General features: G+C 49.2%; 1 protein-coding gene across 1 annotated transcript in view; it reads right to left on the bottom strand.

Annotated features, from left to right (window-relative positions):
• prkcz (protein kinase C, zeta) overlaps positions 1-16,112 on the bottom strand; it is a gene marked incomplete at both ends in the record, with an annotated part of 159,732 nt that overhangs the window by 63,075 nt on the left and 80,545 nt on the right. The window contains 3 exons of the mRNA XM_079239404.1: positions 3,724-3,814; positions 4,642-4,773; positions 15,214-15,299. Coding sequence (XP_079095530.1) covers positions 3,724-3,814; positions 4,642-4,773; positions 15,214-15,299 — 309 coding nt within the window. The remainder of the gene's footprint in view (positions 1-3,723; positions 3,815-4,641; positions 4,774-15,213; positions 15,300-16,112) is intronic.

Raw genomic sequence — 16,112 nt, 5'->3', positions numbered from 1 at the left:
TCAGTCCAGTTCTTGGGTCATGTGACTTCAGCCTTTTCTGTCTCCATGGAGACATGTTTCCATGGAGACCATGTCTGATGACTCGGTCAACAGCATCAGCTGAAGATCCAGATGCACGTCTCTGGTCCTGGTTCAGGTCTTTGCTGGACTTCAGACCCTCTGCAGGTCCGGTTGCTGGCACCATGCCGGGTCATCCCCTCAGCTAAGACTCTCACTGCTCCACAGAGAACAAGTTTGTCCTGAAGGCGGTCCGGTTCCAGCCTGGACTCAACATGAATGAGGAAGAAAACATCCAGAACCACTTTAAAAGTCCAGAACCAAGTCTGGCGGCTCAGGAGAAACCGCAGAGAGACAAGAAGCGGGACGCGGTGTAGGACAAGTCACAGCCTGTTAATGATATGACCCCCAGATAGTCCAGGACAGCCCAGCAGACTCCTTGTAAAGGGGGGGGGGGTAGATAAGACGAGACAGTTACGTAACTGATGAAGAGGAGTGGGAGATGTGGGGACAAAGGTCGAGACATTTTATCAAAGCTTTCCTTCTGTTGCTGGTGATTTGTCAGGGACTCCTGGAGGCTTGATCCCACTCCCTTCCATCACCTCCACAACGACAAGCTCCCATGATGAGTGGGAGCTGTGGGAGCTGTGGGAGCTGTGGGTGTTCGGCTCCTGCAGGACAACCAACGCTCTGATCCATCCAGAGATTTCTCTCATGACCCAGAACTCCAGAATAGCGCAGCTTCGTCTGGAAAAGGTAGGAATGGTTCTGGTCCTGAACTCTGCAGACACGTTCCTCTCCTTCACCTCTTCAGCCTGTTTGTCATCAGACATGAACACCACAGGAAGCAGACCAGCTGATAGCGTGTTGCAGTTCTCCTATGGTTCATACTGACAGCTGTGTTTCCGCTGGTTTCCACATCAACAGTTTGGACCATGATTAATGGCAGCGCAGCCTGCTAAACCTCTAAAAGTCCCGCTATACGCGGAGAAGGCAGCACATAAACAGCCGTTTTCTCTTCGCAGTAACAGTTCTGGTGAATCTGGTCGCTGTGTGTGAGGCATAAACTTTCAGCAGACTGAGAGGTGAGACGTCAGCAGGATGAACTCCTTCCTTCTGAACGATGGACTCCACCCGTCAGCGGGAGAGCAGCCTTCTCTTAACCTGAACGTTTAGCTGGACTGGACCTGGAAGACTTGTGTCCAGCTTTCAGCCTGGTGACAGACAGAAACTCACCAGGACAGACTGCTGATATCATCTCATCAGACATGTCGGTCAGACGGGAGAGAATCCCTGCCGGCTCGGACACCCGATGAGAGGAACGGACGGCAGAATGCATTAACGAGCCCGGCACTGATCAACACATGGCTTTTCCTGCAGGTTTCACTCTGGTCGTTTAGACTGACGCCGTTTAAAGGCAGATGTCTGCATCAGCGCCATGAACGATTCAGCTGATCGATCCGTCTGCGGTTCAGATGAACGACTCGGCTGATCGCTCCGTCTGCGGTTCAGATGAACGACTCGGCTGATCGCTCCGTCTGCGGTTCAGATGAACGACTCGGCTGATCGCTCCGTCTGCGGTTCAGATGAACGACTCGGCTGATCGATCCGTCTGCGGTTCAGATGAACGACTCGGCTGATCGATCCGTCTGCGGTTCAGATGAACGACTCGGCTGATCGCTCCGTCTGCGGTTCAGATGAACGACTCGGCTGATCGCTCCGTCTGCGGTTCAGATGAACGACTCGGCTGATCGCTCCGTCTGCGGTTCAGATGAACGACTCGGCTGACCGCTCCGTCTGCGGTTCAGATGAACGACTCGGCTGATCGCTCCGTCTGCGGTTCAGATGAACGACTCGGCTGATCGCTCCGTCTGCGGTTCAGATGAACGACTCGGCTGATCGCTCCGTCTGCGGTTCAGATGAACGACTCGGCTGATCGCTCCGTCTGCGGTTCAGATGAACGACTCGGCTGATCGCTCCGTCTGCGGTTCAGATGAACGACTCGGCTGATCGATCCGTCTGCGGTTCAGATGAACGACTCGGCTGATCGATCCGTCTGCGGTTCAGATGAACGACTCGGCTGATCGCTCCGTCTGCGGTTCAGATGAACGACTCGGCTGATCGCTCCGTCTGCGGTTCAGATGAACGACTCGGCTGATCGCTCCGTCTGCGGTTCAGATGAACGACTCGGCTGATCGCTCCGTCTGCGGTTCAGATGAACGACTCGGCTGATCGATCCGTCTGCGGTTCAGATGAACGACTCGGCTGATCGATCCGTCTGCGGTTCAGATGAACGACTCGGCTGATCGCTCCGTCTGCGGTTCAGATGAACGACTCGGCTGATCGCTCCGTCTGCGGTTCAGATGAACGACTCGGCTGATCGCTCCGTCTGCGGTTCAGATGAACGACTCGGCTGATCGCTCCGTCTGCGGTTCAGATGAACGACTCGGCTGATCGCTCCGTCTGCGGTTCAGATGAACGACTCGGCTGATCGCTCCGTCTGCGGTTCAGATGAACGACTCGGTTGATCGCTCCGTCTGCGGTTCAGATGAACGACTCGGCTGATCGCTCCGTCTGCGGTTCAGATGAACGACTCGGCTGATCGCTCCGTCTGCGGTTCAGATGAACGACTCGGCTGATCGCTCCGTCTGCGGTTCAGATGAACGACTCGGCTGATCGATCCGTCTGCGGTTCAGATGAACGACTCGGCTGATCGCTCCGTCTGCGGTTCAGATGAACGACTCGGCTGATCGCTCCGTCTGCGGTTCAGATGAACGACTCGGCTGATCGATCCGTCTGCGGTTCAGATGAACGACTCGGCTGATCGATCCGTCTGCGGTTCAGATGAACGACTCGGCTGATCGCTCCGTCTGCGGTTCAGATGAACGACTCGGCTGATCGATCCGTCTGCGGTTCAGATGAACGACTCGGCTGATCGCTCCGTCTGCGGTTCAGATGAACGACTCGGCTGATCGATCCGTCTGCGGTTCAGATGAACGACTCGGCTGATCGATCCGTCTGCGGTTCAGATGAACGACTCGGCTGATCGCTCCGTCTGCGGTTCAGATGAACGACTCGGCTGATCGCTCCGTCTGCGGTTCAGATGAACGACTCGGCTGATCGCTCCGTCTGCGGTTCAGATGAACGACTCGGCTGATCGATCCGTCTGCGGTTCAGATGAACGACTCGGCTGATCGCTCCGTCTGCGGTTCAGATGAACGACTCGGCTGATCGCTCCGTCTGCGGTTCAGATGAACGACTCGGCTGATCGATCCGTCTGCGGTTCAGATGAACGACTCGGCTGATCGCTCCGTCTGCGGTTCAGATGAACGACTCGGCTGATCGCTCCGTCTGTAGTTCAGATGAGCTAATATTCAGTCTTGCAGGGGGAGGTGGAGCTGCGGTACAAAAGGATCAGACTGCTGCATGAACACATACAGAGTTTTTTAACACAATCTTCAGACTCTGTTAACTGGGATTAAGCAGGATTATGTCCATAACTCCTCCAGAGCTGAATGAGAAATATGGAAGCAGCTCGAGGTCTTCATCAGAGACTTTTTATCAAACATTCTGAGAAAAAGTAAAAAATCAAGGAAATTTATCAAATGAACAGCTAATATTTATTTTTTCAAAAACTAAAATGATGAATTCCAGCAGTTTTCTTGCTGATTCTGGCCTGTTTGTTGTCGTGTGCTGGGAGGTACAGCAGGGAATAAAGAGACTTACTCTCATCCAGGTCCTCCGGCTCCTCAGCTGGGAGGTCCACCTCTTCACTCTTGGCATCTGAAGGAGGTTCCTGCGATGGCATGACTGGATCCTGGAACAATATTTTCAAAACTTCACCTAAATATTCCTCAATGGAATCTCCCAAACACACACCCAGGTATCTGCTGAGGCTGTGACACTCCCGGTGGAGTGTGTGATGGACCATGTTTGCGAGGACCCTGCTAGAAAACTGCATCTGGACCTGCTCCTGGACAACGTGCAGAAATGCTGCTGCTCAATGACTCTAATGTGGAGTTTCACCAGGAAAGGTATTTAATCTTCTGGGGCCACGAGTCGCTTATCTGCTGCTGAACATAGCGTGTCGAAGCCGTGATCGATGCACCGACGGCTGAAGGCTCAGTAGCACAGCGCTGCTTTTATTGACTTTCTAATCAGGATCTTGTTTTCGGGGGTTGAATTCAGGTTTGTTGTGTTTCGCTCTGCGGTCAAAGGGATTGATTACGTGGAACACACCGTCTTATCGCCACTTGATGGCAGGTTTTATAGGAATGAGGAGGAAGGAGAGGAAGTCTGGGTTTATTCCCAGAGAGATCCTCGCAGTTTTAAAGACAATTTTCTGATATTACAGTCCAAAGTTCAGGCACATCTTCACAACACATGTCACATTGATTAATGACGGGGTGGAGCAGGAAACGCGTGCAAACGGAGCATGTGTCTGTATGAAGCTTAATCTACTAGTAGACTGAATAACAGCATCTCTTTTGTCTCCATCTCAAAGGTCCCTCTACAGAAAGTTAAAGCGTGTTGGTCGTAGCACGCTCTCCTGCTGGGGGCGCCATCCTCAGTGTTCATGTGGACGGGCAGTGAGCGAAGCCAACGTGGCGGCGTTGGACTGCTCAGGACGGATGAGGTACTCACCATAAGCGTTTGGCAGGTCTGAGGGATGAGTCTGTGACAGCGCTTATGGACCAGCAGTTTGCAGTTGATACACTTGTAGCCCTGCCTGCCCAGCCCCCATATCCTTTCACTACAGTGGCCACAGTAGGCTTTCTGCAAGACAGAGACAGAGCAGGACCTGCAGTGACCACATTCACAACGAGCAGCAACCAGACCGAGGCATACGGCGGCAGAAGAGGCGCTTTCCAGACCACATCATGCATCAGTTCCTCACATTGGATAAAGGCTGTAGAGTAAAACACGCAAACAGGACAGTCTGGATCGTTTAATAGATTAGAGACAAAATAATGTAATAATGAGGTAATAATGATGTAATAATGAGGTAATAATGATGTAATGATGTGATTAGGTAGTTAGGTAGAGTGTTTTGCAGCAGAGTGTGAAGTTGTACAGATGAGATGAGGATCAGCTCTTCACAAACAGATACCATGATCCTCACCGCAGCTGGAAACGGTAATCACCGGGTCGGGAATGACGTCCTGCCATATCTAAAAAGATGGGCGGAGCCTCTGTGACGTCACCTGTAGGTTTCCTGAAGTAAAGCTCAGTGGGCGGTTCCCACTGTCACCATCATGGCAGCGTCACGCGTGTTGTTGCTCCGGATGATATTAGGAATGGACAGAGAGCTGAGAGGGGGGCTGTGTGTGTGTGTGTGTGTGTGTGTGTGTGTGTGTGTGTGTGTGTGTGTGTGTGTGTGTGTGTGTGTGTGTGTGCGTGTGCGTGTGTGTGTGTTGTGGATGATTGACAGCCATCAAACTGAGCTGCCTGTAGCTAAGAGCTAACCGTGCTAACCTGGAGCTAACAAGAGCTAAAGAGAGGTAGCAGGCTAAAGCTGTGTCACGCTGCTAGCTGGCTAAAAACGGCTAAACTCTGCCTTCTTCCTGCTGGATGTCTGCTGCCTGTCAATCACAAGGACACGCCCCTAATTGTGCTGAATTTCACAATTAAATAACAAAATATGGATGTACAATATTGGCCTTTCTACCAATGTCTTATGTACTGATTTGGTCCATGTCACGATTTCCAGTACCCCTGTCTTTAGAAGGAGTTGTGCCAAATAGAAAAATATGTGGAACACTACATGACGTCTCTTTTACTTTGTCGTTTTGAGTTAGAGGAGACGCAGCGGAAGAGTTTGATATACAGTGTGAGCATGTTGCGTAAAAGTCCTTTACAAAGTAAAAACTGTTACTGCTCATATTCTATATCACATGATAATGTCGATATCGGCCGATACTATCGGTATGCCAATAACAAGACTATCTACGGTGGTGAATAAAGTCATCCCTGTGCAGCGGATGTTTGTGAATGAGAGGAATGTTTTCAGTCTGGTTTCAGCGTAGTTAGCACAGGCTAACGCTAACCCACAGCTAAGTGCAGCTAGACGAAGACGTTTGTTTGATCTTGTCTTGGATAAAAGTGCTGCTGTTAATACGGTAACATCCTCCCTTTTTACTTGGATTAGGCTGAAATAAGGGATTTTTTTTTAAATTTCTACAATCAAACCTTTTTTAAAAAAAATTATTTCACCTCATTTACGATACAGCTGATCTGTGGCGTACCGCAGGGTTTGGTCCTTAGACCCTCTCGGTTCTTGTCCAGCTGATTCGGGATCTGAAGCTAAGTGAACATTCGTCTGCTGATGAAACTCACCAGATTCCAGCAGCCTTGTGAACTATGCAGCTTTTCTTTCTGACATTAAATCACAGATAACTCTAAATTCCCTAAAAGTTTCTGATAAATCAGACTCTGTTTGGCTCCAACATTCTTTCAGCCCTGTTGTTTCTAAACTTTCTACTAACATGTCCAGACTGCAGGGAATCTAACGTTTAACTACAGTTGGTATGCATTTCTGTCTATTCTGGCCTAAACAGCTGTAATTCCTTCTACTCAGCCATCAGTCTCTCCTCCATCCACTTTATTCATAATGCTGAACGTAGACGTAATGCTGAGAATACATTTTTCTGTTCTCTACTTCACCTTCCAGTTAGATGTCATATTGTTGCTCACCGTTCCAGCCTCAAGCAGCATGTAGAACACACACGTCGGACTGATGATCAGATGGAGTCAACAGCTAACATTTCCCAGATTTGTGTCAAAGGGAGACCAAGTTTTTCCCATCAGAGCCCCTGTCGGATGGGAAGCTCATCATCTGTAACTTAACCGACCATCGTGTCTCATGTCTAATCAAACCAACACGTCTGTTGAAGGTAACGAATGATGGCCAGCGAGCCAAAGGGGCGGGTCATGTGCCTGCCATGGTTATGCCGTCATTGTGGCCAGGTGAGGAAGGGTTATGGTTAGGGGGAGCCATTGTATAAAACGTTCAAGACAAGCTAGAGCAAACCTAAAATATGCCCTTTTACATATAAACCTGAAGTTTTCCGACGTGCACGAACTCCTTCAGGCTTTGCTGTTCCTCCACCATGATCCTGTCAGCAGTATGATATAATGAGCGGTGCAGGGATCAGGCTCTTATCCTCCTGCTGCAGAGCTGAAGCAAGCGGACTGTTACATAACGTAGTCCCCGGAGGGTTTGCTGTTTTGTCTGTTACTTTCTCAGCTCGTGTCTCAGGCTGCTATATTTGTACCACAGGATGTTACGTTTGCAGCTCAGAGTCACCAGAATGGCTCCCAGAGGACTGAACACTTAAGATGCCACCAGCGTCCCAGACTGCATCAACAGCCTTCATTCACACGGTGCGTGCGCCGACTGTTTGAAGAACAAAGACTGCTCCGTTGCTATGGAGACGCCTCAGCCAGACTTCAAACGTTTCTTTCAGTCAGAGGTTACGGCACAAAAGTATGAACTAATCCCAAACTTCTCCATCAGTCCTGTTCCCTTTAAAACTGACAAATAACCTGAAAGTAATGTAGCGTTACTCCATCGATGCCCGCTATCCTGCAGGTAAGGACCGTGTCCTGCAGCAACACACCATAGTCAAATGAAACGGTCTTTAACAGAACCTGACAGCAGCCTGTTGCAGATCCATTTTATTTGAACCAGGTGAAAGCAGAAATCCTGTACCTGCAGGACACCGGGGTTTGCAGATTCCTGTTCCAACCTGTGAAGGTAACGTCGCCGAAGCCCTTTACGTCTGTTTTACTTCCACCTGGGACACTTCTCTTACCTTCCTCTGTGTATCATAATGACTGTTCTGGACTGTAAGTACCTGCAACACCAGTAAAACCCATCAGACTGACTGGAACACATCAAACTGGACTGATGCGGATTATAATTGATGTGGTTTAACTGGATTATTATTGGATTATAGGATCAAACTGGATTATAACTGGACTGAAATGGATTGTTTCTATAATAAGAGATGGCTTTGTGACTTGCTGCTGAACAAATTTGCTGTCTGTATCACGGCATGGTAATGGTCAGCAAGTTTATACCAGTCTAGCCAGTTAGCTGGCCACCATTTGCCAGTTTGCAGCCACAGACTGTAAAAAAGAGAAGATTACACGCTGCTCTTCTGAGACCTCCAGTCTCATTCCTGTCGCAGTCCCCCTTAACCCAGAAGGAGACGAATGTGGACAAGATCTGGGACCAAACAGAAATAATGTGAAAAGCTGCAGCAGATGAGAAGCGGTTCAGTCCGTCTGGCCTGTAATGGCTCTGCTGCTACGTGTACGAAGCGACAGAGGCCTGAGCGGACTGTCCAGAGGGGCAGAAAATAAAATCTGTTCTACTTTCCTTCCTAAAAACAAATGAAACTCATTACAAAACAACATTAATCTAAATTTAATGGAATCTAAGTTAGAGCAAGACCTGTTGTCAGCATGAAGGTCCCTCCAGGAGTTTTTACATAAAGTTGAAAACAAACAAATAAACAGACATACGGAGAGAGGTAATAATAATCACGATCGGGTTTATTTTGGAATTTACTGTAAACGGAACTCAAAGCGATTTTTATGATCTGCATAATTAATCCATAATCATACAGACGGTAAGATCCGCATGTCAGGGCAGACTGATGGAAATATGGCAGCCAATGGCGCCAACGACCTCTCCAACCACCAGCGAAACTTTCCCACTCATCCATACAGCCAGATGACAGGGATTCAAACCGTCAACCTTCTGGTCACTGGACAAGCCGCTCTACCACCTGAGCCACGGCCAAACCGACGCTGGGAAATTTGGATTTCAGCTCGACGTAATTCCAGGAGAGAAGTTGTGTTTTTCATCATAACTAATAAAAGTTTTGTTTTATTGACCAGATAACGATGAATTATTAACGTTAATTCATTTTAATCATGAAGCAGGACTTTCTGACTTCAGTCTGTTTACTCTGCTGGAGCAGCACGGTAAATAAATCATCTCATCCCCCACCCCCCTCTGCCTCCCGCTGGGACCCCCACAGGGAGCCCCACCCCCCGCTGGGACCCCCGCAGAGAGCCCCACCCCCCGCTGGGAGCCCCGCTGAGGACTGACAGGTGAAAGCTGCTGTCCAGCCCTGAGCTTTTTCAGCCCCGGTGAGCCGCGGTCCCGGTCTCCAGACAAACGACCAAACGCCGGTGGAGACAGCCTGGCGTTGTCCACAGCAACGTCTGAGCTCATCATCTGACGACTAATCTTTCCTTCTCCTGCAACATTTCCTGTCTTGTTTTAGTGTTTTCAGCTTTCGGCAGATCTTTTTGTCAGCTTTCCCCAGTAGGCACCTTAGGAGGGGGGCGGCGAGTAGGGGGGGTGCATTCTGTCAACTCCATTATGTTTTGGAGGAGACGTCCACAAAGAGCTCTCTAAACCGCAGCATCAGGGGCGACGGAGAGGAGGGATGATGAAGGTGTGGAGGAAGGAGAGGAAGAGAGAAGGGAGGAGAGACCTGACCTACTTCTGCTCGGCTTATTGGTATGCTGAGGACAGGCTGGTGAAGCCGGCAGAAGGCTGGACGCTGGCATGGAAACAGCGTCCAGAGGTTCCACTGGGGGGTGGGCAGCTCCCGCCGCCAACTTCTCTTCTTGTTTTTAACATGTGGAACGTTTGTGTTTTAAGCAACAACAGGCTGATTTCATTCTGGAGAAAATAATTTGATTCTCTGAAATGTGGAGCTGTGAGAGGAGAAACCGGACGTCTGTTGGAGCCAGAGGGGTGAGGTGGGTTGGGGTTTGGTGTGGTGGGGTGGAGTGGGGTGCAGGGAACATAAAGTTCCAAAATGTCTAAAGTCCACATGAAGCCAAAGTCTCTGGCTGCTCGTTGGCAACAAACGGAGACAACAGTTTCAGGACACGCCCACATCCGCCTTTCTGATCCAAATCCGAGTCCGGAAAGTCGCTTCGTTTGGGGAAATATGAACGCAATTCTGATTCGGACCAAAGAAGCGACTGGGTCCGCCGACAAACGCAGGTCTTGGTCCATCCATCCATTCATCCATCCATCCATCCATCTCTCCATCTTCTGCCGCTTATCCGGGGTCGGGTCGCGGGGGCAGCAGCCTAAGCAGGGAAGCCCAGACTTCCCTCTCCCCAGCCACATTTGCCAACTCTGCGGGGGGATCCCGAGGCGTTCCCAGGCCAGCCGAGAGATATAATCCCTCCAGCGTGTCCTGGGTCTTCCCCGGGGTCTCCTCCCAGAGGGACGTGCCTGGAACACCTCACCAGGGAGGTCCAGGAGGCATCCTGACCAGATGCCCGAGCCACCTCAACTGGTTCCTCTCGATGCGGAGGAGCAGCGGCTCTACTCTGAGCCCCTCCCGGATGACCGAGCTCCTCACCCTATCTCTAAGGGAGAGCCCGGCCACCCTGCGGAGGAAACTCATTTCAGCCGCCTGTATACGAGATCTCCTTCTTTCGGTCACGACCCACAGCTCATGACCATAGGTGAGGGTAGGAACGTAGATCGACTGGTAAATGGAGAGGTTCGCCTTCTGGTTCAGCTCCTTCTTCACCACGACAGACCGGCGCAGAGTCCGCATTACTGCAGACGCCGCACCGATCCGTCTGTCGATCTCACGCTCCATCCTTCCCTCACTCGTGAACAAGACCCCGAGATATTTAAACTCCTCCACTTGAGGCAGGACCTGACTCCCGACCCGGAGAGGGCAATCCACCCTATTCCGGCTGAGGACCATGGTCTCAGATTTGGAGGTGCTGATTCTCATCCCAGCCGCTTCACAGTCGGCCGCGAATCGCTCAAGCGAGAGCTGGAGATCACGACCAGATGAAGCCAACAGGACCACGTCATCTGCAAAAAGCAGGGACCCAATCCTGAGGCCACCAAGCTGGATCCCCTCAACACCTCGGCTGCACCTAGAAATTCTGTCCATATAAGTTATGAACAGAATCGGTGATAAAGGGCAGCCTTGGCGGAGTCCAACCCTCACCGGAAACGAATCCGACTTACTGCCGGCAATGTGGACCAAGCTCTGACACCTGTCGTACAGGGACCAGACAGCTCTTACAAGGGGGTCCGGTACCCCATACTCCCGAAATACCCCCCACAGGAGCCTCCGGGGGACACGGTCAAATGCCTTCTCCAGGTCCACAAAACACATGTAGACTGGTTGGGCAAACTCCCATGCCCCCTCCAGGACCCCAAAGAGGGTATAGAGCTGGTCCACTGTTCCGCGACCAGGACGAAAACCACACTGCTCCTCCTCAATCCGGGATTCGACTATCCGGCGGACCCTCCTCTCCAGGACCCCTGAATAGACCTTACCAGGGAGGCTGAGGAGTGTGATTCCCCTGTAATTGGAACACACCCTCCGGTCTTGTTCCAAGCGGACCAAATACAGGAAGTGGACTACAAACCAAGTCCCTTCCTGCATGTGGCGTAGCACTGCATTGTAGGTAAATCCATAGCGATGGCGTTAAGGGTCCTCTGCCTCGTCTGGTGTTCATACTGCGTCCATTGTTGCAGTGGATTTCTGCAGGATACTTGCATAAGACACAATAAAAACCCAAAACAGCCATAGTTTGGTCTCCATGTTTAACTGGCAGGTGGAGGAAACAGTTTTCTTCTTCACGCCGGTCTGGTCCTCTCTTCTGCTAAATACTAGTGCAGCGCCACCTCTGGTGGGAATGGGGAGATATTATTCTAATGGTCTGGCTGGTTTCACCAAAGCGCAGTGTGAACACGGTCCGCATGGATACACCCCCCTACAGCTGGACCCAGTCCCCAACCGGACCGAGTCTAGCGGACTGTCCTGATGTGAATGCAGCCTTATAATCTAAACCAGGGACCAGTCCTCCTGGACCGGCATCCTGCACCAACATGCCTGATGTGTGTCGGGGTTCACACCAGGGCAGTCCGGGGGTCTCGGTCCATTTGAACGGATTTCACTCCTTCCTTTGTTTTGGTTTGTGCTCAAACTGCACAAGCGGTCCAACGTCCCGGCTGGCTGCTCACTCCCAGTCTACCAGGTAAAAATGACAGATTAAACTTCATGCAGGTGGGTATTTATCTAGTGCAGGCAGGGCGCAGGAGGAACGGGGTCTGGGAAAGTCTGGGAACGCCTCTGCTGGATGTCCACCAGGGATGCAATCCATTTCCTCACATTAAGGAAGGAAACAAAAGAAACCAAGATTATTCCAAGATGGTTGGACCTCCTGATGTACGGGGAGGCAAATGATCTTTCCAGCAGTTAAACTGGTAGTGTGAAATAAGCAGGAGGATGTTGAGTCAGCGTGATGGCGGTGCCCTCAGGCTGTGGAAGCTCAGCAGGAACATCAGACCCTCCGGTTCTGATGAGCCCTTCCTCTCTTCACACGTCTGCATGTTCATACATTAAAGCTGATGAGACTGAGGTGAGGTCTGGTTCCAGCAGCAGTAAAACCTGATCTCCTTTCCTCCCCTGCAGAGAAATCACATTACTCACTTAATGCACATTAATGCATCTCTTCATCCACTGCCTCACCAACCAAACCCTGTTTGATAAAAGCCGGATGGGCAGGTGGAGCTCTTTAAAGCCCACATGTGCTCTCAGGTGTGTGTACTTGCACATGTGCCTGTGTGTGTGCCACAACTAGAACGCCATGAAATATTTATGTTTATCCAGAAAGCGCAGCAGCAGATGCGACCAGGTTACCTGCCATTTACAGGTTAAGTGCAGGATGTTGACGACTGTTTTCTCAACGCAGACAGGAAGTCCTGCTGGGAGTCAGAAGAACCCACACGGATGTAGATCTGGTGAAGGTCATGGTGTAGAGACGTTATACTGAAGCAAAGCATCATGAGTTAAATCTCTTCCTACTTCCTGTTCTGACACTTTCTGAAAAACCGACAGATTAGATTAAGATGGATATTTTTCAGGATTTCAGGTGCATATTTATGCACATTGACTTGCATTAGTACGGTGGCCTGGAAGTGCAAAGCAATGCAACAATCATGATGCACATTTCCACCATAAAAACCATGGTAACGTGTCCGAAACATCAACACAACACCCAAACCAGGGACCAAACATCTTCACGTGTTCACAGAATCAACTTTACAAACTGTGACTGACGACACCGCTCGGACACGGCGACACGCATCATAGGGACAGGAAATAACAAGGATCACTGGTAGCTGCCAGGATCTTCTGAAGGTGGAGTCCATAAAGCTCCGTTTCCACTGAGCGACTCGGTTTCGGCGTGGTTCGGCCAGTTCAGGCGCTGCAAGTCGGACCGCCACTGTGCACGCGGGCTTCAGACGTAGCGTGGCCTCATACACGTGTTACAACAACAACTCGAGGTTGGAAAGTTTGTGGTTCTGGTTTATTCCAATACATCTCCAATAAGAAAAAATTTAAAGTAAGAAAAACATCCGTCGTTCCAGTGTGGACTGAACTGACAGCAACAGTTTGTGTCATGCATGCTTTCCTTGTAATGTTTTTTCTGTCGGCCAATCAGTGGCGAGTATCGTGTGACAGTAGCTGCAGCCAACCATTTCCATGAATAAATGTAGTTATGGTAATAATTATGTTAATTATATTATTATGTTAATATTTGTATGAATAATAGTATCCAACTATTTTTCCAACTGAAAGAGGTCCTGAAACGGTGCGGTTTGGGTCGATATGGTTTCATATCGGAGCGTACCCAACTGTACCGGCCCGAGCCAAACAGCGAGTCTGTGGCCTTTTTTTTGTACATGGAAACATGGTTTCTATGATAGAAACGTGCATGGCGATGGTGTGAACGTGCATGGAGATGATAAAAACGTGCATGGCGATGATGTAAACATGCATGGAGACGATAAAAATGTGCATGGTGACCATGAAAACGTGCATGGCGACTATGGAAACCTGCATGGCGACCATGGAAACCTGCATGGCGACCATGGAAACCTGCATGGCGACCATGGAAATGTCTTGCAGTGGACGTAAATCCACCAAACCTTGGAGTGACTTTGATGCACTTTTTCCTTGGTATTTTGCTCATCTATAAACAGCTAACATTGCGTAAAGTTTTCCAGTTTTCATCAGCTGACTGCAGTCTAAGGTTGTAAAACGTTTTATTTTATTAAAGGTTGCCTGTTGGTTACAACAAAGCTGATATAATCTCGATGGTATCTGGAATTAATCGCCAAATCAACATTTATATTGAAGTATGTATCAGTTTTATTCTATAATTAGTCAATAATCCTCTGACAGCAGAGTTTTGGTGGCATGACTAGTAAAGTGTAGATGAGAGAATAAGCTGGCTTCATACGTCATCAACATGAAGCTCTTCCAGTATCTCTGCTGCAGGATGTTGTCGGCATGTGTCCTGACTCCAGCTAGGGATTCTACAGTTTACCGGGCACACCAGGCTGGTCAGGGCTTTATCAGTTTGATTGATTTCATATTGCTTTCCAATCTCCATAATGATGTTTAAATGTCCCAGAAATCCTGCAGATGAGTTCAGACTTATTCCGTCATTATTTCCACAGCAAACTGTCAGCACCCCGAAGGCTGTTGCCTCATCAATCATTTTAATCTCTAGTTTGTTTGAACGTCTTTCAGCAGGTTTTCACTCTCCAGGGAAGCACGCAGGTTTTACTCTGTCAGCTGTAATTCAGTAGAAGAAATAGTTGTGCTGGTACCACCAGGAGGAAACAGAGAGAGCTGCCGTTCAGGAATTACGATCATCCTCAGATCCAGGATATTTCTGTTTCATATCTGGGAAGACGTCTGATTCTGACTGGAAACAGCTGGAGTCACATCATTTTAACCTTTCACATATTTCAGACTTGTTCTGATGGGTTTGTTTGGTTTTCCCTCATAATGACAAATAAAAGCAGAAAAAACACCTGTGTTTCTTTGCTGAATCAGCGACGTTGCGTGTTCAAAACAGTCAGTTCAATGCGATTAATCAGGATTTATTCATTATAAAGCAAGCAATTAATTAGATTAGTTTAATGTGTATTTTATATATATATATATATATATATATATATATATATATGTATAAAAATAGTTTGGACGTATTCCAGAGGGGGGATACGATGATGAGAAACCGAGAACCTTGACTGGCATCATGTCTCTTCTGGATAAACCGCGGAGCATAGCTCACCACACGTCCTCCCCCAGCTGCAGTTGCGCCTTCATCACATCAGGAGACACTCACCCTGTTAAAGCGTTTGGCCTGGAAAAGGTGTCCGTTGACTCGGTAGAGCTTCCTCCATCTTCTGGCCCCACGGCGATAGATCGATTCTAGGAGAGAAAAACAATTTTAGATGATGGGGTCTGATGGGAGGGCAGCAGCTGGTTCCAGATGCTATGCTAACACCAACAGAGGACCTGGTTACAGATGCTATGCTAACACCAACAGAGGACCTGGTTACAGATGCTATGCTAACACCAACAGAGGACCTGGTTACAGATGCTATGCTAACACCAACAGAGCAGCTTGTTAGAGATGCTATGCTAACCCTATGCTAACACCAACAGAGCAGCATGTTACAGATGCTATGCAAACACCAACAGGGCAGCTGGTTACAGATGCTATGCTAACACCAACAGTTCCAGATGCTATACTAACCCTAACAAAGGCACATCACTGGCAAATTAACCCCTCGTGCTTGCACACAACACTGATGCAAACAGAATGCAACAATCTCAGCTTGAAAAAACATAATCCTTTCACTGAGCAAAGATTTTATTTTCAAATGTAGCCGATGCAGCTTGATGTGAGGACTGAATAAATCATGAGGCCGCTGTTTGCTGAGACAAGCTAACAGTAAACATCAGGTGCCCTTCTGACTCACTAATAATTCATCACCAGCTTTCCCAGTGCCTCTCTCCATCTGGTTGGCTGCTCCAGTGATAGGTGTGGTTGCCACGTCCTCCTCCACTCATTTTTTTGCCTCTGTTGCTATGGTAGCCTCAGCCCACCATATATTTCACCAGCTAATATTAGTTTGGTGTGGGGAAGTCAGGATGACACCGTCTGCTAACGTGTTGCAGAATCAGGCTGAACACGCCGCACTTCACACATGCCGTTTAGCTCATGCTCATCCCTTTGAG

Source organism: Telmatherina bonti (genome assembly GCF_933228915.1).
Source record: "Telmatherina bonti genome assembly, chromosome: 4".
NCBI lineage: Eukaryota > Metazoa > Chordata > Actinopteri > Atheriniformes > Telmatherinidae > Telmatherina > Telmatherina bonti.
The sequence above is the reverse complement of the archived record's forward strand: the minus strand, read 5'-3'. Positions and strand labels throughout refer to the sequence as shown.